The sequence below is a fragment of the Opisthocomus hoazin genome, chromosome 30 (assembly GCF_030867145.1).
Source record: "Opisthocomus hoazin isolate bOpiHoa1 chromosome 30, bOpiHoa1.hap1, whole genome shotgun sequence".
In the NCBI taxonomy this organism is placed as follows: Eukaryota; Metazoa; Chordata; class Aves; order Opisthocomiformes; family Opisthocomidae; genus Opisthocomus; species Opisthocomus hoazin.
The window spans coordinates 4,166,977-4,192,354 of record NC_134443.1 but is presented as its reverse complement, the minus strand read 5'-3'; the positions used below and the strand labels follow the sequence as shown (position 1 = coordinate 4,192,354).

Below are 25,378 nucleotides of genomic sequence, written 5' to 3'. Positions count from 1 at the left end.
GTCCAGCGTTACAACCGGCAACGCTAAAGCTCAGCAGGAAACAGCAGAGACTGGCAATGGACACAGACTGGAAAGCAACAGATCTAGAGGCAGAAAAGAGAACCAGACCCAGGAAACAGCTTCAGGAAGATGCATCAGGAACCGGCAAGAAAAGAAAGGTTGGACTTGTGAGTGCTTGTCTGCTCAAAAAGTTGCAAGACAGCTGCAAGACACCTGTACGACACCTGCTGCCAGCCTCACCTGCCTCTGGCAAAGTGTACAGACAAGTTTTTTGCGGTTTTCTCGAGTCTTAGAAAATGGAAGAGAAACTTTGCTTGCAAAGGGAACAAAGGTGGCTTCAGTGAAAATAAATTCCTCACCAAAGAATTTTTAGACAAATGACATTGTTGATTCTGAAATGACCTTACATCCTCTGTTCTTTGAAACAGAAAATGTTGAAATGCTAAAAAGAAAAAAGCGAAGCTCAACCTGACTTGAAGAACAATTTTATTGTTGATTTTGTATAACATCTGTGCACGAATGTTAAAATATAACCCAGCTCTGGAAACACGTGGCTTCAGATTAGATATGCATGATTTTTATGCTGTGTCTGCTGTTTTTATGAACAAATTTGCTTTGCAGCGACAGGACTCTCTTGCGCTGGGGCAAGCCCATGGAATGTATCCATCTTATGGAGTTATTTAGGAACAGCTTCTCCACCAACAAAGAGTGGCAAGGCAAACAGCGGCAAGGCAAAGTGGCACCAAGCAAGGCAAACAGCCCTTAAAAGACTGGTGACCTCGGCCCTGAAACCGACAGTCAATAGTGTTTATACAGGACCTTATGAAAGGGCAAGGAGCAGAAAAAATGAGATGTATGTCATGTTTCAGAGAGACTCCCTTGGCTGCCTCAGAACGCGAAGAAAGTGGAGCTTCTGTGGCTCACCCTAATGGAAATCTACATTTAGATAGCGGACAAAGTTCCAGCTGACCCGATTCACCTATATAAAAGGGAAGTGGAGAGGAGAGAGAGAAAGGGAGAAAGAGAAAAAAACAACAGAAAGGAAAAAAAACCCAAGAAAACACTTCCAGATAACAATTACATCCAGATATCAGAACTACAGTCTCCACCAGGGTAACGAATCTCATGAGCTAGGACAGGCCCATCAGGTTCCTTCCCAAAATCCACTAGGAAGTTTTTATTCACTTTCAATCCACCTCTTTCAGTATCCACATCAATCTGCAGCATAACAGAGCCTTCCCTGAAAAAGTGACAAGAAAACAGATATTGGGAAAAGGATTCATATTTGAACCTTCCATATTTGAGCAGGATTTGTCTTTGTTTAATATAAAATGGAAAGAATCCCAGATTCAAAATGGGCCTTAGCAGGTCTCAAAAGTGAGTTACACTACCTCAGTGAAACCTGCAACCTCAAATTAGCAATGAATGAGTGACAACTAGTAGTTGCTGTTACTTATAAAGGACTAGGCAAGCTGCACTACGCCCTCCTGTGGCCATCTGCAAGATCGTCTTCTCTCTTTCATTTCAAAAAACAGAAATCCATGCTGATACACTCAGAGGCAGTTTGGAAATACTACGGGTTCCAGGAGGCTAGGCCATGTTCACTGGTTTCTTCCCACTCTCATCTACTCCAAACAGATCATGATTTCAACAAACAGTATGTGCAGAGCCCAGCTCCTCTGTGCCTGCTGAGCAGGGATGGATTCTGGCTAGCTGGTAAAACACCTAGGCTGGTAGGTGGTGTAGAAAAAGTTACTGGGTTCGGTTTCCCTGCGTGGCTGTACAGCTGGTATACGCATGTCACTGTTTAAGAAAGAAACCTCGAACACAGGCTTGTACAGTCACCCTCATTCACCAAAGTTTCCTTACTTGATAACATCCGGGTAGAACTGCTTGTCCCAACCGCTGTAGAGAGAGCTGCTGACATACAACCTCTTCCCATCCAAGCTAAGCTGAATCATCTGAGGTCCACCTGGCACCCTCTTCCCCTAAAATTATAGCAGAGAACAAGGTGCTCAAGGCAAGCAGCCACAGAGGTTGAACAAAGAAATGCAACAGCAAGGAGAAACAAAAGAGCACAGCAGTTCTGCTACTCAGAGAAGCATCCAGCACTGAAATCCTTGACAGATGAGCACCAAACTCCCTGTTTTGGAGAGAAAACAGTTTTTACTGGGAGTCTGATTCCTTATTAACAGGAAGCCTTGAAGCCAATCCAGAAGAGTTCCACTTAATTCACTAGTAATATCAGATTTGGACGGAAACATAAAAAATCAAGAGATGGGTGACATAACACAGCTGCAAATAAGAACACGTCTATACTGCAGCTAGGTCACAAGCCGCACTGTGAAGAAAAGGAGTATGTGGAACGTCCTGAAACTGCCTTCGGTGGCCAACAGATCTTAGCCGTGCCCATATTCCGTTCCTGCATATCCCATGAGACTTTCCATAGGTAGCTGCCTTGACAGTGACAACATTAATGCATGTTGATAATCATCACAGGCAATTAATGCTCATTCATTTTTCTATCGTGATGTCAGGTGCCATCGAACTCATTACACACACGCACATAAGGAACGCTGCAAAATGAGCTGGTTTAGTGCTTCAGCTACCACTTACTGAAAGATTATCAGAAGCAATGATGGCAGTGTGATGAATGCACAATGCGCTAGCTTTAAATTAGCTAGCTAACAACAGCAGGGAAGATGTAATTACACAGGCCTTAGTACAGTTGAACAGCTTGTCCAGTTCCACCAGGGACCCAGAACACTTACCAGGATTTACTAGCTCCAGTCCATGCTGAAATGCGAAACCTGCCCAGGCTGTGAGTCAAGATATGAACTAGCTCAGGTATGGCTTAGATGTTGCCTGTGCCTGAGGTGTAGGGACATCTCAAAATGGATTACAATTAGCAGAGCACTGACAACATGCATGTTAGGAAAACTTACTTTGATCACAAAGGGCTCTGGCTGACACTGCAATTCCTTGTCTTCCACTACAGTTACAGGCCCACCTTTTGTGATGCTGCCTCCCAGAAACACCTGTAACCCAGAGAATGAGTGAGAACACGCGTCGGCCGTCAAAAGAACATGAAAGCAACGTAGTGATGATTCTCAAGCAAAAGGAAATTGTCATTTTCTCCTTTTAAAAAAGAAGGAAATAAGAAGACTGTACTGCCCGTGTACACGACAGCTTTTCTGATGCTGGCTTACCTGCCCTACCAGCTTGGGCTTGCGGGTGTTGGAGATGTCATACTGGCGGATGTCTCCGTGCAGCCAGTTGCTGAAATAAAGGAACCTGTCGTCCAGTGAGATGAGGATATCAGTAATAAGACCTTCAAGAAAATATTCAGTAGCAAGGTCAGGAAACAGACAGAACCAGAAACAAACAGGACCACAAGCCTATTGTTCAAAACTCTTGTCATAGTAGCCTCAGAAAAATGTTAAGATATGGGTTGAACAAACACAGTCATCCTTGGAAACCCAGTGCCTACTCAAAGGAGGTTCAGGCTCTATCAGCATTCCCAGGATCATTCCTGTGAGCTCATACTGAAAGACCCAAACTCCAAGTATTCTTCCAGAGAAACTGACCTCAAGCACTGAGCAGTGTGGGAGCAGAGGTCTGACAATCTCCTTCTTGGTGGCTCGTAAGCAAGGCTAATTTGGTTAGACCAAAGTGTTACAGAAAGAACCCAAACCAAAATTTAGTATTTTACAAGGGAAGTGCTTGCCATTTAAGGATACGATTTTCCAAAAAGCTACACTGTACCAGGGAACCGAAGAGGAAAAGACCCCATTTCTTTCCCAAATTTGCTCACACTAACCAGGCATGTCAGGGAGAAGCCATCCTTGCACCTTCTTGCTTGGTACCTCAATCACCTTCTCTGCTGCCCAGTCTCCTTTCTGCAGAAGGCACAGGAGAGAGCACAGCATTATTGCCTTGACGCTGGCCAAGAGGGCTCAACTGTGCATAACAGAGGGAGGAGAAGCAAACAGTGCTATGTATTTAACAGGTCCTGTACAGAGGTGGTATGCACACTGCAAATCAGTGTTAGCAAAGGGTGAGGATGGTAACTACACTGCCAGTATGTTAATGATTATACCACGCAGCAACATCTCAGACTGCTGTAACAGTAGCAGAACAAACGACTACTCATCTCCTACAGTTTGGTGTCCTATCTGTCTCCAGCTGGCCCTCTGAAAGGGCAATAGCTCTCCTGCCCTGTCCATGACCCCACCACTTTCCCTCCCTCCCTCCTCTGCCTTCAGGTCTTCCCTACGCTTCCAAATACTGGCAGAGCAGTAGGCAGCACGCACTGGTGACAAGGGTCACACGTTCTGATTAGCCATCCAGTTGATACGTGTCAGTTGACTAGCTTGCAGGCATGAAAGCAAGCCGCTGAGCTAATGCTGCAGCCCTTTTGTCAGTGCAAGTGTGCATTAGACTGTCTGTCCTGCTTTCGGCTGGGATAGAGTTAATTTTCTTTCTGGTAGCTGGTGTGATGCTGTGTTCAGCCACAGGTTTGCCAGGTTTGGGCTTCTACGTTTGCCATGGCTTTCATTACTTACCTCTGTCTTGTAGAACCGATGCACTGCACTACTCAGAGCACACCCAACAAACCCCTCTGCAGCATCCGGATTGTGGAGGAATCGAATTTCCAGAGGTATGGAGCCCTTCCCTAAGTCAACTGCCTGAACGTAGGTGTGAGTGCTCCAGTCCCACACATTGATGCGGCGGCCATAGTGCCCTAATGGATCAGGTCAGACAAAAATAAGCGCAGAAGATACTAGTTTAAAAAGAATCACTTTTACTTTCGAGAGTCTAAAACAAATGCTCCCTCACCTCTCTCTACATCAGCTGGGTTAAACCCATCTGCCAAGACTTTTGGGGTTCCCCATTCGGTGCTCATCAGGACGTTGTGTCGTGGCTGATACCAGAAGTCATAACCCAGGGGGGGTACCTTTTCCCCATTCTCCCAATTTCCTTTCACTTCAAAGGTCTCTCCATCCAGCAAAATAAAGCCACCTGATATAAAAAACAAAAATATTGTTTGAAGACACTCACACAGATCCACAGCTTTAAATAAGAAAAACAACATATTAATATTTAAATGTCTACTTTCAAAATATGCTGTAAAATGCAACTCTGTGCTTCAGGAAAATGTGATTCTGTTGGCCTCACTTTTGTGGACTAAAGCAAATGAAAGCTGGATTTTTAAAGAACTTCATCATATTGTAATGAATTTTTTAAGCTCCAGTTGGCTCTGTTTCTACTCCAGTCATTCCAATAAATCAGTTAGCCTCCTAGAGTACATTTCAGTTAAGAGATATCTTAGAGAAGATTCTGGAGGAGTCAATTCTGGTTTTCTTCGCTTGCCATCAGTACCCTTGAAAAACATACGTAATACGCATCTATTCAAGGACATGTTTGCCTACAATCAGCAGAGAAAAACCCTGTGAAAAGGAGCAGGGTTCACCCCTTACCATCTGAAGTATATTTCTCCTAACAGTTAGTATTTTCCTTTAGATGTCAGGTGTTCTATGTCTGAATAGGTAACGAAATTTATATGCAAGAATCCTTCAAATTTTTAAACGGAAATGCAATCTAGAATAGCTCGAAAGTCTTAATTTTCATTAGATAATCAGACAAAGAGGATTTAGATTAGCACAGAATCTTTCATGCCCAAGTCAGAAATTCTGAGCTGATGCAGACTATGTTCAAAAGCAATTCTTCCTTGCACTATGCTGCAGGGGCCCAGGCAAAACATTCATGGGTTTCTTGCTCACGTTACAAACACTGGAGTTGGTCATCTTTACTAATATATTTGAAAGACTGAGGCATGGAAGCTGAGCTCAACAACAGTCCCACAGTGGTTCCTCCACATCAGGTCTGAATTGCTACAGCAGAGCAATGCCCACACAGCTCACCTGGTAACTGAAATATTTCTTCTGTGGTTCCTCAAACAATTGCTGGAATGTTTACGTGCACAAAAGAACTGTAAGCTCTAAACAATGCTTTTAGCTTTGCAGCCTGTACTTCGGGAGCACAATACTTCCATACCACAAATACTTCTCTAGAGTAATGCAGGGGATTAATACCTTTTCCATTGCCAGAAGGGTCTCCCATACAGCTGATTAAGATGTCACCGCTGCCCAGACAGTGAGAGGTGTGAGGATTAGCCACGTTACCCTTCCAGAATAACTCCACTGGCTCAACAATCTAAAACGAGTATACACACAGTCATCACCACCTTCCCCGAGATCACTACCCACCCCTTTGGGTTCATGTTTCAGAGAGCGAGGAAGGAGTGGGAATGGTGTATGTGTGAGGGGGATCCTTTCTTTTGCTATTTTGTTTTTGGCGTACCTGCCACCTCCTGCTTTCTACTCTGCCCAGTAATACAGTACCATCCGTGACATTCACCTGTTCTTCTCACAAACATAAACAGCAAGAGTTGAATGGTTAGAATCAGACTAATTCCTGCATCAGTGAGACACTGACATCTGCGTTTGTTTTAACTAGTATCAGTGGCAGAAACACCACTTGTGCAATATTCAGACCACAGCTCTGACTGGAGTACTAGCAGTTCAGAGAGGGAAAAAAGAAATCTTTAAGGCTTGCTGGAGACTCTGTTTGAAACAAAATTCACTGTACAAGAAGAGACCTTTGGGGGTATTTGCAGAGCATTTGCAGGCAGGTGGAGTGGGACAAATGACCACTTAAAAGCTTCCATATAGTCCACATTACAACCTGTCTTCAAAATACTTTTTCGGTAACTAAATTTGTCTCTGCCAAACCTGGAACTTTGTACTGAAGTTTCACGCGTTGCTGTAGGATTCATCTGACCAAGTACAGATGCTGACAGGGTATATATTTACATCTAAGCTAACCCACTATGCTCACCTTACAGTCAGTAAAAAGAAACCAACACTCTTCAGACACAATTCCTTTACCCTAAAACAACTGTCTAAATTAGGTTAGAAAATCTGATTCCAGCAATGCGTACTTTTTTTTCACTCACTGTAAAGAGAATCTAAATGGTTAGACATGAAAAATTGTAAGTCTATATTTGAATCTATACCTATGCCAATATCCTTATCTCTGCCAAATGAATTCTATTGCAGTGGAAGTTTTATTTGGGGAAAATGTCGACTGTTTCCATGAACAAAATGTCCAAAAAAATCTTCATTTCCCCATACTAAAACATTTTCTTAATTTTCTCTTTTAAAAAATTTGCATATCACATGTTTAGGAACCAAGGATTACAAATCAAGGAGGCGGTGTCCTTCACGGAAGAGATCTGGATTTGCTCAGTGAAAATCCAATCTGAACTCATCTCTGAAAAACATACAATCTAGATATGCTCAGCTGAATGTGTCATGTAGGAGTTTGCCTCGTGATCTTGTAGTCAAAAACTGTAACACAGTCTGCAACTATTTCGACTGAAATTCATACTGCAGAGGCAGATTGAATTCTGGAACTTCCTAATTTTTCAGTGTTTGACACCACATTTATTCGTATTTCTTTAGCGCAAGATTTTTGTGTGTAGTTTATCAATAAATTGTAGGATTTTCAAAACTCCCACAAGTTCCTAATGTTTGACAAAAGCTTCCACAACTGTTCTGGCTGTCTGTTCTCTTCTGGAGTTGGACTCCACAAAATCACTGTCTCTTGGTCAAAATGTAAGAAATAAAAACCCAGCCTAAAGTCATCTAAATATACCTTATGGATTCTAGGAGCTCGCAAGTCTGTTCCCACATCCACCACATAAATTCGAGAAGAGATCAGACTTGGAAGAATCAGACGATTTCTTCTTTTTGTGGCATCCCCAAAGCAGCTGCTACAGGCATTCCACCCTGAATGATGGAGCTCATCCTTAAGATTCGGCATGGGCAGGCGATGGATCACCTACAAAGTCAGAGACAGACATAAGAATCAGCCTGGTATAGTTTCTCCCCTAGGCAAAGAAATGGGTCTTTATGTCTAAGCATAAATTAATAAAGAGCAGAAGGAAACTACTATTTGTTATTCAGGAAGCAGGTTCAGCCTGAGATATGCAGAGCTGAAGCTGTAAAGTGGGAGAAGAAAGTTGGACATCATGACTGCACAGCTTTGAGTAACCCAGCAAGAAGAACAGCAGAGGATTTGAATGGTTCTCAACATAAATATCTACTTGAAAATTATTATGCGAACCCAGATATCCACCACCCTAGAAAACGGAGCACTGGAGCCATTCTACACACATGTACCTGACAATAGTGGGGAGATTTGGGGTCAACATCCACAGTGGCCAGGTAGTCAGGCTTCTCTATTCCAGTGTTTCTGTAGATACAAGGTAGGTACACAATCTCCTCCCGGGGACCTTTCAAGGCAGAAGTCTTGTTTAATGCGACAAAAGAAACCATTTTTACAAAAAACTGTGGTTACCTTTACGAAAATCTTCTCTGGATTTAATGTCTCTGTCCGTAAACCGTGGTTCTTCCTAGGAACCTGAACCTCAGTATTTCCATTTTATGGAGCAACACTAGCAGTATATAGTTTGAGCAGCCAGAAATTGCCAAGAGAAAGTGCTTATTCAGCTGTGGGGCCTTTCCACGCTCTTGCTCTCCTAATGTAAGAGGCCCTGGAGATGCAATTATTTTCCTGAACAAGGACAGTACTGGGGACCACCTTCCCACCTGCAAAGCCATGTCAAGCCTCTCCTTTCCTCAGTTACACAAGTGAAAATTCCCTGCTGCCAGGGCCCAGACTTCAGCCTACCTATGCCAAAAGCCTACTTATTACAATCTACAAAATTGAGGCTTTTAAAATATATCAAAGGGCTCAAGGTGAAGTTCTGACACTCTTAAAAGCTACAGCAAAATGCCTCCAGGGTTTTAGAGAGGTTCAGGATTTAGCCAGACACTGCTAGGAAGCACAGAACACAACTTTTGTACAGCTACCAGTGGCTGAGGAGCTTGCCACTGAACTACGGCACGCAGAGCACCCCACAGGCCTTTCTTCTGCTTTCCCCTTCTTCTGTCCTGGGCAGTCACTTGTTTTTATGACAAAGTCTGAGGGCAGTCCATAAAGGTCTCTATCCAAAAACACCAATGAAACCTTTTTTTTCCCAGGTTAAACACTTGCTCCCAATATTCTTAAAGCAAAGCTCTATTTTGCAGCATAGAAACACAGAACAGTTTGTTGAGTGACAGCATCCTACAGCCACGCATACATCTAAACCCAGACCCACCTCATTTCAGCGCTAGGGTTTAGCAAACTCATGGCAACAGAGCCTGCATGCTTTGCCCAGCATTGGGTGTAGAACAAAATAAAATCTCTTTTGGTATTCAAAGTCTCCTTGGCTAATTAACGAGCCACTCGAGAAGGCATTACCTAATCTTCACCAAACTTGAAACAATTCCTTTACCGATGGCCTGGATTTAGAAAAGATGTTACAGTACTTGCCTTTCATGGCATCCAGAGGAGTTGCATATCCTGGACCACATGCTCCACATTTTGCTGATTGGAGAAAAAAAAGAAGTTATTTTAATCTCCAAATTATTTTAGAGCATATCTCTAAGAGGACACTGGCTTTGCATTCAGAGACTAACAAATCTTAAATCCAATTTTTACGTTGCCAAACACCTGTAAGTCTCGCTGACTCCAGTCAGTGCTGAGGTTACTTGAGTTTCTGAAAATACACACAATATGACACCCCACGCTCAAAAATAATGGGAAATCTGGGCCTTCATTTCAAGGAGTTCAGCCTCACAATTTTAAAGCACATTCATATGTGACAATGCTCTGGGATTTAAGAATATTGTGTTAAATGTTTTACAGAGAGCTGCTGAGTCACTGCCAGATGAATAAGCAGACTGCCCAACTTGAACAACCCAATTTATTATCACTGGAAAGCCTCCAGTCTTTCTCTGTATACAAATCCTGAAGAAGTGGTTATTTTTAAGGATTGACAGCCTGGGTAAGAGGCGATACTGCAGGTGATCTGAAAAACAAGAGCAAAGGGAATCATGAGCCATTCCACCTTCTCTCTGTTAAAAACTCCCCACCTCTGCACTCATGCCGCTGTTACAGCCACCAGAAACCCTCCTTGAACCAGCACCCCTTATTCCCTGCTTCCAGTACAGCGACCACATCACAAGTCAGACAACTGAGTGGAAAGGGAATTCAAATGTCCTCCAGAGAAGGGAACCCCACAAAGGCAGAAGAAAGGACCATGTCTGGTTGAAGGTTGGGTTCCGCGTTAGCAGAAACACGTCATTTGGTAGTGGCAGAAGACGGAGAAGCAACGCTCTTCTGCACCGAGGGTCAGACCCACCCGACCCATCTGGTGTCCCTGTGCACAAACCCTCAGAACTTCAACGGGGAATGGGAAACGCAGCGGTTGTTATCGACAGCTTCTCTCCCTGGAAAGTGACGCTTTCCCTTCCAGAAAGACAGGACTCCTCGATCAGGATCTTCCAGAACTTGATCCTCAGTAAGCATAAAGCAGTGCTTACTGCTAACATGTCACACTTCCTAAGCCTTTCAGCTAAAGTTTCTTAGCAACCTTTCTATCAGTTTGGATGCTAATCAACACCTAAGTAAAAATTACATTAAAACAGCCTCTTACACAGCAATTTTTACTCTAATACAGTCAACAGAACATACTTGATCAGGACTGCATCAATAAACTGTTGGCTAGAATTACAAAAATATTACCCTGACGTATGGCTTGAAGGGGCAGTTGCATGTTGCAGGTTTATAGGCTTAACCGGCACAGGTACATCTCCGCTCTGCTAGAGCCACGGAGCTGCAGGCCTGCTGAACCCACTCCACAACGCAGGAAGCTCCTAACTGGAACCAGCACACACTCAGCTCTTTAAGGCACAAAAATATCGACATGCTGTGCAGCAGGATGCTGGCAGATTTTTTTCAGTACGACATGAAGTGAAATATATGTTGACAGAAGCAAAAACATAGCCAAGCTGACTCCCTCTGTACCTCAAGTGTTTGTAAGAAAAATACGCAAACCAGCTAATTCTTTCCATTCTCCAATATTTAAAAAGAGAAGTTTATAGCAATGTTTTTGTTTCAGAATGCCACAGATGTAAGATTTCAAATCCAGAGTCAGTGACAGCTCCAGCGCCCATTTAATTACGGAGCCTTTCTTTGCAGGCAAAACGCTTCCAAGCAATCCACTCACTGCATGGGGAGGTTCTTAACTCTAAAAACTGAATCTTCTCAAAAGGAGTAATTTAGTACTTTGGGTTTAATTTCACGTTCTTTGTGAAATATTTTTATCTGGAAACACAAAATGTGAAGTTTGCTTTGTTCCATTTGTGTCTAAGACATAATTTAAACTTTATTCCAATTTGCTCAATCACCTAAATTAGCAGGAACTCAATACGCATTAGACCACAGCTTAATTAGCATTGCAAATGCAGTTCTCTGCAGATTACTTTGAGAAAAAGATTATTTGTGCCAAAATGTTTTCCAGAGAAAACATACAGCAAGATGATGCACGTTTTCTCTTGCTTCTTCTCATACACCGTTTTTTCTCCTTTCCCTCTGATCTTGCTCAGACACTCTTTTATTCTGAGCCCTGGTATCCACCTGCCTGAAGATATTTGCAGATGATGCAAGCCCTCCTGTTTTTCACAATGTCAAGCTCATTTGTGAATACAAAACAAGGCTTTTGTCATGAAACTGTGATTTGTACCATCTTGTAGCAACATGTTAACAATACTATTTATGTTGCTATGCTAATAATCCACTGTTAAACATGTTAATATTACTTCTACGTTCCAGATCCCCCACTGCTCTGGCAGCTGACCAAGAGTTTGAACACCAGGAAGCGGGACATCCATGTGGTTTGCAAACTCCAGCCAGGACAAAAGTATCAAGATTTTTTTTTTACAGTGTATGTTACACCTTTACAGGCAAATTCTCTCTTACGGGTAGCTTCCCATCTACAAAGTCCTCCTTCCTTGTCTTTCTAAATCAAAGCACATATCTCTGCCGCCAGGCTCATGTGTGACTTTAACAGCAAGAACACACGCATTTAGTTTTAACAGCTTCATTGCACAATTTTCTGTTTTTCACAAATGAAGTTACAATAGGCCCGATGCCTCCTTAACCCTACGCTGTTATTTGTATCTATACACTAAGAACTCATAAAAATAACACTGTTGATTTGTTACCATCCTCTACAGCAACTCTCTCTTGCGGAGAGCAAAGGGAATGGAAGAACCCAGTCTTCTTTCCTTTTGCTCTGTACTTTTTCATGTCTTTCCATCGGTTCTGTTCCTCTTTTTGGAGAACAGGAGGGACAGTAAACCAAAGTCAACTGTCCAGTCCTTCGTGAGCCACCAACAACGATCCAGAGGCCACTCCAGAAAACTCCATGCAAACCATCAAGAAGATTTGGGGATATTTTGCTACGCTCACAACAGCTGAAAATACGCAAGCCAGAAGTTCCCATGTAAAGCATAATGAGGAACTCCCTCCAGCTTGCCATCCACTCCGTAAGTCTTAGACAAAAAGGAGGCAGTTCTCAATGTCATAAATGTTAAACGAGCTTTTTTGATGGTGGCAAAGACACCACACTCTTTCGGGTGGCAGTCAAGGATAAAACATTTCATTTCCCTCCTTTTTTCGGGCACCAAGTGGTACCACAGCACCAAATAAAATTGCAAACTCTGCAAGGTCAAAGAATGACTGGATGGGTCAGTCTAGCAGTCACAGCACAGAAAAACAGTCCTGCCACCTCCGGATTCGTTTGTCCCTGAGACTGGGGGAGCCAAGCCCCTCTGCAACTCTGCAGGCAAGCACCTCCTTTGCCAGGCGGGTGATAAAAACGCCTCTTCTAGGGCTGCAAAGTCTTCAGAAACGCTGAGCTTCTCAGGGCAAAGAAATATTGGGAAATACAGATCATCCCAAAGGACAACAGATACCACATAACATTATAAAAGCAAGATTTAGGAGACTGTTTTACGAAAAACTTCTGAAAGTAGGTATATTTTAAAAAAATAAAAAGCCAATCTATTTCTACTTAAATAATCAGGGTGTTCGAAGTTCTGAAGTGACATGCAAAGCCTCTGAGCAAGCTGCAGCACAAGCAAACTATACTCAGATTAACCTGGAGTCACCAGTAGTCTGGATAACAAGGTTTATAGTTTTACAACAATGGGTAATAGCATTGTTAAAAATATCCTGCCTGATAAAGTGCAGTTTCACAGTAAATTCAGTAACTATTAACACAAGAAAGAGGTATTCTTTGACAGCTGGGGTTTAACACTGAAATAAAGGAAAGGAGCAGGAAAGACTTTGTCTTTTTATTTGCACTATTTTCTGGCAGCAGAGTTCTTCAGCTCTCTTAAGACAAACTGCGAAGGTGCCCAAGACTCTTCATAGAGGGAGGAGTTTAGGAGAAATGTAGCGATAAACCAGTCACCTCTGCTGAGAGCTCAAAGTCAGGTGGAATAGATCTGGGCCAAACTGGGCTTTTTGCAGAGCCTGGGTAAATAGAAAGTTCTCTGAAGTTAAGGTGTATGCATCGGTTAAACACTGACGTAATAAAAAATGAGGGCAGGCAAATCTGGTTTATGGTATGATCATCCTAAACTGCTGAAATAAACACACAAATGGGTAACAAGAAATTAGTACCTCAGCTATGCCATATACACAAGACACGGGCCTTACAGAACAACACAGATAGAAGCGGCACATTCTTTCTGGAATACAAGACTTTTTCCAAGTAACCAATTATGCAAGCAGACTTTAACGATCTGTTAAATTTTTGCAGAGCAGTCCAAGACTTGATCTGCTACACTGCCAAGAGCATGCTCACCCAGACCTCGCGACCTGTCAGTCACCAGCACACTACTCTCTGCTTTACGGTGCAGTATTTAGTTTACTCTTTATACACTGCCTAGCAACTTCTTACAGACTGCCGCAACCATTCAGACAGAACTGTCATTATCACAGGCTACAAACTGAAGCTAACAGCTTGTCAGCAAGCAAAGCAAAACAAATATAATTGCAGTATTAGTACTCCGAAAAGCACAAAAAGATAAACAGTCACCCTGGGTAGAGAAACCAGACTGGGCACTTTTGCTGAGTCAGAATCCTTGTTTCTGGCTGTGTAACAAGCGCTTTTTTCACTAAGGTCGACAATCTTCCCCTGTTTTGTGGAATCACAACGTAACAGTGTCCCCCTTGCAAATTACACAACAATATATTCACGCGCAAAAAAACTTCCATCTATTTTTAGTCCCCTCCCTCCATTTCCTGTCCATGTATACAAAAGTGAAAGCCCATTAAAGTCACATGATCTATCACAAACATATAAGCAAAAAATTAAATTCTGGCCCTCAGTTTCCCAACAATCTTCCTAAGAGTCACTCACACTCACAATCAACCAGAGCCGCAAGTCCAAATGCTCATTTCACTTTCTAAATGCTGAGGCAGTAAAAGGGACATTTAATGATAGCATAAAAGGCATTTACTGATAGCATAAAAGGCCCTCGTTTAAAACCCCAGGAGTTTTCAACAGCTTAAAGAAGCAAACCTTTTAATAGTCGGAGGAAATGCTGCACTTCAGCCCTGCATCTCTCCTTACCAGAACACCATGCTAACGAACCCGCTGGCCCCTGCTGACAAGTTTCACAGTGCAGAACCGTAGCCAGAAGCAGCAGATCCCCCCGGCAGACCCCGGCCGGACCTCTTACCCATGTCGGATCGGACGTTCAGGGCTGCTGGTCGTGTGCAAGAGGAAGGAGAGCTGCCTGGACTGGATTTTTGTGAAGAAAAAGCTTCCTGGAGAGGGACATATATACAAGAGTGAAGGGGCGGGCAGGACTAGGGAGAGCAACTGCCAAGGGGAGGATCCAGCGCAGCTGGGAGTGCGGGAGGACGGGAACAGAAATTCAGCGTCTGCTGCCCGGGAAAGCGTGGCGGAAGCTCTCGAAGCTCTGCTTGAGCTCTCGTCCTCTGCTGCACCTGGCTCTGACGCTGCTGCGCTTTCCACTCATTCCTGGGTACATTCCCGGTATGTTTGTCTGGGTATTTTGTACCCAAGAAACTGCCCTCACGCAGAGAGAGCCTGCATGCTTTCTAACAGCAAAGGGGGACACAGTTGTGCTTTAAAGCTCTTGTTTTTTGGGCAATGATTCAAGTTCTCCAGGAGTCAACGCATGCCAGACCAGATCACTGCTCTCAATTGTGTCTGGTTTGGCAGGCAGCAATGTTTTTAACATTTCATGGCCCTTCGGTCCCTTAAATGAGACAGCTACAAAAAGAGAACTTGCCTGCTGAAAACTTCACAGAATTCTGTCTTAAAGAAGATTATTTCAAGACTGACAGCTGCCCCAGAGTACTGGAAAATCTAGATTTCATTCTTTATCCCATCTTGGATTCTGCTAAGCTGTCCCTAATAAGAATTAGTCTGTTATTTCCCACTGACTGTTTTAAAGGACAGCACATTTTCCCAGGCAACATTACCTCTGTCATTTCCAAAGCACTCTCAAGAGAGGATTTTACAACCCTGTCCCACTTCTTCTCTGCCTTTTACACAAGCCACCAGTAACAGCAGAAAAACTAAATGGTACTGAAACGCTAGAACGGTGGAAGCTATTCCCTCCATTAAGCCAAGAGAGTGCGAGGGAGAGCTGATAAACAAGCTCTAACTAACCATCGATTTAGACTTATTTAGTGAACTGAGCCTTTTCTTCCTGAACACGAATTAGACAAATGCAGTCTGTTAACTTGTTTACCGCTTCAGACTGCTAGCTAAATATTTTCTGCAAACAAATTACTGCTCAAAAATTATTTTCTCTAAATTCCGGTTTCAGCACTCCACAGCTGTGTATGAACTGCCTGATGGGCCTGGGCCACCCGAGTCATGTCTCCCTCATCTCATTTGATGGGCTAACTGCTTCAAAGGAAAGATTATTTCTTAAAAATAAAGGTATTTTTTATTATTTTTGACCACAAATCCTTAGTGTCCATTGGACTGTTCATACTTCACTAAGAGTTCCTTGCCTATCTACCACTCCTTCTGCTCTTTTCCTCCTCAGATACAGCCTTGTCTGTCCAACAGTTCCTTCCCTTCTTAACTTCTAATTTTAAAATGCTACTTTACTACACATAAGCTTCATTCAGTGTTTTTTTTAAGCTGCTATTAAAAAATGTGTGTAATTTATTTCATAAACTTAAGAGACTACGTTCTTGGGAGACACCGTGAAACACTAACTGAAGATCCACCCCAAGGAACCCGACCTGTCTTTTCAGACCAGCGTGCTCCCGAGGAACCCTGCAGATGCTGAAGGGAGGCCAAGGATGAACAGGAGTTCACAAACATTGCTTCAATTACAAGATCTAGGACCTGAGTTTCAGGCAGGGTGGGTGGGAATTCAGACATTCTCAGCAATGACCTACTTCTGCTACTGTCAGAATCACCAGGAGTTCTCGCTCTGGAGGTCAGCAGGAGGACAGCCAGGCCAGTCCACACATCCACTGAAGTCCCGAGCAAGGAGCTGTACCGCCGGTGAGCGGGGGAAGCACATAACACAAACAACACCAAAATGTGCAAACTGATCAGGCAATAGTTTACTTCAGTTTAAATCGTCTGACCCAACAAGGAACGCGTTAGTGCTCAGGATGAAAATCGCATTCTAGTAAATCATTAACGCTCTTGGCTCACATCTCACGCCACTGTGGAGGCAGCGGGATCTGCTGCACACCTCGGGGCATGTCTACCACAAACACAGAACCAGAGACAGGCCAAGATGAGTCTGTACGCACCCGGCGGCTTTGGAACAGCCTCAGAGGCAGCCTGAAGCTGGCAAGTCACAGAAGAGACGCCAGAGATGAAAAGCAGTGCGTGCCAAAAGGGGCGGTCGGGAACAGCCTGGTGAAGATGTTACAAACTTCTCCTGAGGTAAGGCCCATTGAGGGAAACAGGGCTGTGTTAAAAACAAACCCACGCTAGCAGCCACAAACACTTTCACCTACTCCTTCACAGCCTAAGCTACACTGCACCACCTTTCTCCAGCTTCTACACAGCTCTTACTACCGTGACAGCCCGTGTTGCAGCCCTGAGTCCTGCAGCACTTTTGGCAAGCGCAGGCCTGATTATTGTGCCCTGTATCTAGAAATTAATCACACTGCAGTGTCATCGCTGAGATTCGCAAACATCATTTAGCAAAGCAGAATACTTTTGCCAACACATCGGCATGCCTTGTCTTGAGAGCTGGTTATAACATATCATTGTATTTACAGCAGCACAAAAAGAATGTGTAGGTAGGGCCCAACACACTTGTTTCTGGCCCGTACCTTTTAATGACATCCAAACTCCAAATTATGCTTGAGATAAACTCCGATTTGTTCAAAGCAATCTGACTAGATGGTTTGTCTAGTCCGTTGCTTCACACACCAAAGACTCCCCAAAAGCCTCACGCCCCTATTCTGCGTGCCACTCACTAAGTGCTGCACGGGACAGAGACCTTGGGTTTCCTCTCAACGCAAGTGCGGAAGTCCGAGACTACACAATACCTGTCCCATCCTGACTTTTCACTGCATTTTCATTACATTTCCTGAGCAATATGGAACAAGTCCAGGTATTTAGGCCAGGATTTCAAATGCTCTTACTTTATTCTTTGTGAGATTTTGTATAGCTCATTCTCAGCTGATACAGCATAGTGCATGTCCTCATATTTTGATGTACCAGTTTTCAGATGTTTGATTCGGATTCTTCCAAGGTGGATATGATGTGAAAATTCTTTATTTTAAATCTTTAGATTCTACACAGAATCTACCAACAATTACGCCAATTCTTTCAAATCCAAGTAGAACAGAAAAATAAACCATAAGCTCTCTGGTTTAACTGATGTCCTGTATATTACATACGCACAGTACGTGGAATATTGGGTGCCTCATCTGTTATTGAGAGTCCTTGTATAAAAGCACCATAAAAAGAATGAATTATTAACCACTATGAATTGGATCAGGCGTATATCAAAAAGTTCTTACAAACCAATGTGAAATAGCTACAGTCTGAGCTAGAAATTATTTCTTTTCTTCACGGCCCTGAGCAAGTTTCAGACTGGCCATCTGTCAACCTTTCCGTCTGCATTACCACTGCTGACTGTTTGAACTCAGTAACGTGTTTACAGAACTAAGCAACCAAAAGTTATGTGTTTTGCTTGTATAATTTGTTCTGCAATCACACAAAGCGCAAAACCTCTTCTGGAGTAGGATCAGGACCTTCACATTGCACTCATATTTTCATTCTAGTCATATAAATAATATAAACAACATCTCCCCTCCCTCTCCAAACATCTCAATCCTCCCTCAAAAACAAGAATATGAGAACAAAAATCTAAATGTCATTGTCAGAGTGTACAGCAACGAAGAATTCCCTGTTGTGCGTTTGGCTTAGTAGACAGTTTAATACCAAGGTTTTATCCTTCTAACGTTTATGAAAACACTGTGTCAATTTAAATGAATCTTTACAAAACAGGCAAAATCTTGCAAACCTCAGGCAAAACTGTCATCAAGAATGTTGCCTGAGTAAAGACTATTGCACGTAGATTAGCAATGTTATTTCTTTCTTCTCTTGATTGTGCAGACAGTATTACAGCAAAGGAAAAAAGAAAAGAAATCCAAACAAATGCCACACAAAAATAAAACACACACACACAAAAATAAAACCCCCAAACAAAAAGCCCAGCAAAACATAGCAATCCACTGGAGACAGATTCATTCATGCCTTAAGAGAATGGGAAAGAAAAAAACCCACGCACGATAAGTGAGAGTCCAGTGGACAGCTGAAGAAACCTTCGAACACCACAAAGATGAGGGCAGAGTAAGACCTGGGGAAGAATTATGATCAGGAAAAAAATATTAAGAGGCCACTGTGTTTGCAAAGTCAAGCATCTGTCAATAAAAGCTAGTTAAGTGTGTCAATATAAATTAAATTCAATCCTCTTTTATGCTGATATAAAGTAAATTCAGTTGGCTTTTAAATGTGTGTTGTAAAACCCATAGTGTGAAATATCTATTATCTTTTCATAAGATACACACCTAATTCAATTCATTGAGTAGTTAATACATTTTTAACCATTAATATTTAGCACATAACCCCAAGTTTAGCAAAAAAAACCCCAACACATTCCAACCAAGCACAAAATGCAATTTTTTAACAGCTACTTATGAACCTTGCCATATGAGCATTCTATAAACACTACTAAATTTAGCTGCACAATACCCAATGTGTTAGGTGGCATCATTTAGTTTATTTGACAATTGCTGACTTGAGAGAGGAAAATTATGACCAAAAACAATTATTAATTTCAATGTCTGCTTTAAAAAAAAGCACAAGCATTTAGCTTATTTGTAACAACATATGCAGCTCACTTGTCCCTTCTGCAAATTTGACTGCAGATGTTTTATGCTGAGCACCCAAAAATGAAAACTATCCAATTACTGGCCCAATTTGTAGTTTAAGCGACTCATCCACAACAACTGTGGAGTCAATGGAGACACTAGAATTTATTTTGGAGAATTAGCAGAGGATAAATTAGGTTGCAGAAGACAAAAAAGAGTCAATCGCAACATACCTTCAAAAGAAGAAACTGGGAAATACGCACCATTCATCTTCACTCCCTGGAAAACTGTTGAACAACAATTCGTTAGAACCTTAAAATAACTTGCAGAGAACTAGCCTGTAATTATCAAGATCAAATCACAGCATACCCGTTTATTTCTATGATAAGAGAAGACTTTGATCAAAAGGGAAGAAGTAGAAGGAAACAAATTTCTTATAGTGAGAAGTTTGATGATGTGCTTCACAACTTCCTCCTAACTAAACACATAGCTTATATAAAATTCCTGCAAGTTTGGTGCAAAAGTATCTACAAAACTATAAAATAAAATAAATTCTATGTAATGACTGACTGGCTATCGGAAGGATGTTTCTGCTGTAGCTCTGTGTAAGTCTCCTAGGGATCCATATTCACAAATCATTTCGCTACCGTGTCACGTGAAACAGAGAATAGGCACATTAAATCTACAAAGAGCAGCAAAGTAGGAGTATCAAGTGTTACGGGTTATGGGATTAGGAAAGAGAAGGGATTATGAAAAAATAGAGAAGTTTGTAAATGGAGAGGTGTTTTTCCCGAAATAATACCATCATTATCAGAATTAGCCTGGAAACTAGAAACGCCCAATGCATTTTAAACAAAGCTTTCAGAATTCCTTCTCAGTTTATTTCTCGGGATATTTGTTCCCAACCTTCTGTGGATTCAGAGGCAGGCTGAAGAGCATTGGTGTGGATTTGTCTACAAACAGCACGGAAGTGGGTCTCGATGCATTAACTGATGTCAGGTCGGCAAAGCAGTCATCTGCAACACAAATGTTGACAGCTGCCTTCAAACTTCATTGATATTTTCAAACCACATTTTTGTTCTCTAGTTGTTGTATAAAATACTACATCTATACAGAAATTCCACTGGCGACCAGAGTTACGTATCTACACATGTAATAATAAATGATGCTTCTGACAACTTTCACATTTTATCACAAATCTTACAATAGAGATTTCTGTTAAATCCCACAGTCATGCCATCTGAAGGAATCAGGCTTTCTTTTTAAGAGGCAATATGCTGAGCCGCATGTTTATGGAGAGCTCACGGCTTGCAGCTGAAAGAAATACAAAATCCTACATATTTATTATTTTTATTAATTTCATAATGTTTAAAGAAATCGCATAATCTGAGAGAGCTCGATCTTTTATTTCAAGGTTGATAATAACGAAATGACAACAAGCAGATGTTTAAAGAAACTGCAAAGGGAAATCTCAGCTGGGACTTGACAAGACAAACAAACCCAATGATTAAAAAGACAGACATTTTTATAGCCACAACAGCTTCCTGCAGAGAAATATCTTGATCCTGGGCCAAATCCCTGAGTCCTGTAGGCTAGAGGCCTCTAACTCTGTTTTTATTACGACCTCCCTTGAGTAGGTTTCTTCTGCAGCGGTGGGTTATTTGCCTAAGTAATTAGCTCATATTTAGTAGATAATATTGTCATTCTTTCAGGACTAGTATTATTAGCTGTCAGTAAAAAATTGCCATGTCTTAGCAGCTTTTTAAGGAGAGGAACCCCACTCCTTCTGTGTACCTTTGTTGCACAATTAGGCTCCCTCAAGAACACAGGAGACCTGTATTAGCTGAGGAGCTGGACCGTAATGCGCTTCAGTATCCCTTCAAATGCCTGGTGCCCTCTAAAAAGAAATGTTTCAGTTTGATCTACCTCAGTACTTGCCTGTTACACAAAAATGCATTCAAAGAAGAGCTTGTAATCGTGATATACGCTCTTGGCCACGGCCAAACGGGTCCAAAACTCCAGTATGAACTCAAGGGACACCCTTTGTTCAGAGGGCGGTTTCTTTGCAGGGGGAATATCTTCATAAATGTAACTCCAAGCGCGTACCTCCAACAGCTAATCGAGTCCCCCAGCACCCCATAGTATAATAGCTCAGTTAAGTAAAAAAGTAAAGGGAAAAAAGGAAAAGAAAGGAAGACTTGAAAGATTCCTCAGTGATGAAATAAACAAAAAAACCTACTCCTTCCCTCTCTGCAACACATTAAAACAGCTCGGCAGATTTTTACCCTACAAATGGAAATGTAAGGGTTTCTTAATGATTTTTAGTAATCTCTTCAAAGTTGCCAAGCAGAGACTGAGGCTTACGTATTTGGTAGCCACATGGTTTAAAACAGCTTAAGTAACACTATCCACTAGGCTGTACAGAAACACCAGCAGACAGGGGAAGAAATTCCCTATGCATTTAGTTATCACAGAGGAAATTTGGAGAGAAGGGGAAAATGTATAGCTATAATATTAATGAAAATTCATGCTCTGTGTTACACCTTGTAAATGTAAATGAGTTACAACATATTTGAGAATTAAATTGAGCATGGAACCAATTAATAAGCAACCTCAGGCATCACAGTGACCCATTTGTGCAAAGTATTAAAGAAAAACATTTCATGGAGGATTCCCCAAATCCAGTCTTTTGAGGTAAAACAACACATTTGATTTCTGCTTCCTAAGGAAGTGGGGAAAAGCATTTCAGCATGAGCTAGAGACATTTATTTCAATGTTTGTTTAAAAAAAACAAAGTTCAAAACTTTATATGTAAATTAAAATATAGAACATAAGGCTATTTTAAACATTCAGATCTAAAGAATACCAGTTAACGTTAAATTTATCACAATATAAACTGAACCTACGTATTAATTCAGTGGGATAAATAAAAAGTAGAGACAGTTCTGTAATCAAAAGGAAACAGGGAAATCTTCTGTACTTAAAGGAGCAAACGGATATTATAACAAAACTGAAAAATCAGGGGAAATATCACTTAACTGTAGTAAGCTTGGGAACTCAGGGCAGCCAGCACGCCTTTGCTGTGTAAGCATCCACCTGCCTCGATGTACCTGACTCAGCTAATCTGCCACAGGAAAAAAAGAAGTTACATATATAATTTCGTTTTCAAACTGTTAGTGGCATTCTCAAAGCTTATTTCATTCAAACATATTCTAGTGGAAAATTCTACTCCCTCAAAATCATTATTCATTCTTCTGGCCAGCCCCACGCTATTTTTTGAATATACTTAAGAACAGGAAAAAGTCTGCTGCCCCTCGCTCTGCTTTCAGAGCTGAAGTACATCCTTCCTAGGAGCTGCTGTTATTCTAAAACCGTATGTTGAAGCTTTTTCACTTTTTGCTGCAGGTGGTTCCAATCTCAGACCCCTGGCAAAAAGCCCTGCGTGGCAAGTGTCCAAAGCCCTGGCTACCTGCAGAAGCAAAATCCAGTATTCCAACTTACTGCCTTCGGAACACACAATTTATCAGTTCAGTTTTCCTACGTCAAAGTTTTTACCAAACCCCACATTAGGAAAATGTTTCAGGGTTTGTGAATTTATGCATTTCAGTAGCAACTAAAAATTTCTCATTCTCCTGCGCTCCGCAAACCGAGGGCTTTCCTTCTGTGCCAGCTGGACACAGCAAAAATGAAAAATAACTCACCAACAGTGATGTGATTTAAGACAGCTGCATTCTCCCTGTCATTAATTTCGTTTGAGTTCGGTATCTGCAGAACCTACACTGGATAAAGACAAAACCACCCTGGTGAATTTTTACGTTTGTGTTATTTTTTTTTTAAATTTGCTTTTTACATTAGGTCTAAGAAACATTGCCTTTACAAGGAAGGAAGAAATCACGTTTGGGATTAGCAGATGATAATTTTTTCAGTGGTAAACGCAATCATTGGTCATCAAGCAGTAATATAAAACTTTGTCGGCAAATCCTTGCTAGTATCGACATCTGAATTCCATTTACAAACTTAATTTTTCCCCTTCGCTAGCAATGCCAGTGTGGCTGGCTGTCTTCCCCTTCATTTAAGGAAAAAATCACTTTTTATTTGAGCTTCTGCTTCCAGATTATATTTTTTTGAAAAAGCAAGTGAAAATTGCTATTATTATATTAAATAATTAAATAATACTTCATCTCTGTCAGAGGCTGCAAAGCGCAATCAGGAATACAAATGCGTAACTACTGATAATGATGTTTGTTGTTATTATCAGTGGCATAACCAGAGAGAGAATGCGGCCCTTTGTATTGCGCATGTATATGATTTATAGGTGACAGACAGTTAAATGAAAACCCTTCCCTCCAGCATGAGGTGAAGCAGCCTGGCACATTGTGTAGACCAGGAAGAATGGCTGGCAACTCCTGAAGACCATCAGAAGAAAATTCATGTGCTTGTGTAATGAACCACAGAATAAACAACAACATTCTAGCAACACATGGGTATCACAGCACGGGGGGCCATTTGGGAAGCACACGACTTCCCAAATTCAGAAGAGTGTTTTAAGATAAATAAATAAAGTAACATTTCAAAGTACGCCGAAGATCTAAATGTTAACAGAGTTATAAAATGTGTACTTTCATTCTTGTTAAGTGTGTTAACTATTAATAAAAAACAGGCATTATCTGTTTTACCCATCCTATCTTCAGTATTGTCTGTACTGTACACAGTTAAAAGCGTTATTGCTAAATTATTCACAATAAGAAGTTCATTATTAAAGATATAAACCAGTTGAATTTCTGCTAGGGAGAAACGTCGCCACTGATGATACGCTGGTTTGACAGCGCAGGAAACTCAGATAGCGCCCATCCAGCAATGCACTTCAGCAAACGCCCAGTTCTAAGCACTTCTGTGGTTGCTTTGATGGCGTTTGGATCCCTTACACACACGCAGTCAGACACAGGCTGAGGCATTCACGCAAGCAAAGCCCCTCACCGGGACGGACAGCTCCTGCCGTGCCCACCCGCGTCCCTCCCGACTGCCTGGGAGCCTCCACTGCAGCTGCCGAGAGCTCTACGGCGACTTCACCCTCAGCCTCCCCCCAGAGCCAGCCCCGAGGGGTGAAACTGGTGCCAGCTTTTGAGAGGGGGCTCACAGAAGGGACATAAAAGGTAGAGACAAGGAATAGTTTCCTCAAACAGGCCTCTGACCATTTCTGGACCTTGGAAGTCTTTCATCACTGAATCTAACTTCTGGTTGTTTGGAGATGCAGCCGCCAGCACCACGTCTGAACGTCACTGTCTATCGAACGCGTCACTTCTTAGGGCTGACGGGTTTCAGTCCCATCACCGCACCAGTTCTTCCCACCTTCCCCAAGAAAACCAACGGCTACGAGGCAAAGGTGGCGGGCTTGGCTCTTGACAACACCGCTAACCACCAAAATAATCTTGTGGTCACGACACCGAGACCTAATTCCACCACCAGTAACCTGAACACCCCTACACCCGCAGACAGCAGCGCCCAACACTCGCCGTGCCGCCCGTCCATGGCGCCGGGGGGGCCTAAGACGCAACGAGCGCTACCAAAGGTGGCAAATTCCAGAGACTCAGGTAAAGCCAAAGACAATGGCTGCCATGGGCGGGTGAGTTCGGCTGGAGACCACCTCCGCCAAGGCCAAGGGCCCACGCCAAGGCCGGCCACCTCCTGGCCGAGCAATGGCGAGCGCAGCGGGGCTGGGCCCCCTCCGACAGCCGCCAGCGCGGCGGGGCCCGTCAGGCGGCGGGACAGCCCCGACAGCAGCCGGCAGCGGGCAGCCCCGGGGCGGCGAGGCGGGCGCCCCTTAGAGCCCCCCCGCCGAGATGGCGGCGAGGCGCCGCGGCTTCCTGAGGCGACGCCAGGCCTCGGGCAGGCCCGGCCGCTGCCCCCCCCCCGGCCCGCAGCCCCCCCCCCGAGGCCGGGCCCTGCCCGCGGCCCCCCGGGCGGCCAGCGCTGAGAGGAGGGGGGCGGGAGGCACCGGCCCGCCCCGCGCCAT

The 25,378-nt window shown here is 42.8% G+C and overlaps 1 protein-coding gene across 3 annotated transcripts; it reads right to left on the bottom strand.

The window, feature by feature from the left end:
* Positions 1-468: 468 nt before the first annotated feature.
* Positions 469-23,512, bottom strand: LOC104330184 (methanethiol oxidase). Of its 3 annotated transcripts, XM_075445384.1 has the most exons (16): positions 23,067-23,512; positions 22,405-22,489; positions 20,272-20,381; positions 19,599-19,652; positions 18,783-18,851; positions 9,445-9,498; positions 8,247-8,359; positions 7,720-7,905; positions 6,096-6,216; positions 4,840-5,022; positions 4,566-4,744; positions 3,821-3,899; positions 3,210-3,331; positions 2,946-3,038; positions 1,870-1,988; positions 469-1,240 (listed from the first exon to the last, which is right to left on the bottom strand). In XM_075445384.1, exons 4-16 carry the CDS (start codon positions 19,633-19,635, stop codon positions 1,078-1,080), a joined length of 1,518 nt encoding a protein of 505 aa, XP_075301499.1. In that variant the 5' UTR covers positions 19,636-19,652; positions 20,272-20,381; positions 22,405-22,489; positions 23,067-23,512; the 3' UTR covers positions 469-1,077. The 3 variants fall into 3 exon arrangements, with proteins under 3 accessions (XP_075301499.1, XP_075301500.1, XP_009933660.2); XM_075445385.1 differs by lacking the exon at positions 18,783-18,851 and having other exon boundaries at positions 23,067-23,510; XM_009935358.2 differs by lacking the exons at positions 18,783-18,851; positions 19,599-19,652; positions 20,272-20,381; positions 22,405-22,489; positions 23,067-23,512 and adding an exon at positions 14,709-15,011.
* Between the last annotated feature and the right edge of the window lie 1,866 nt (positions 23,513-25,378).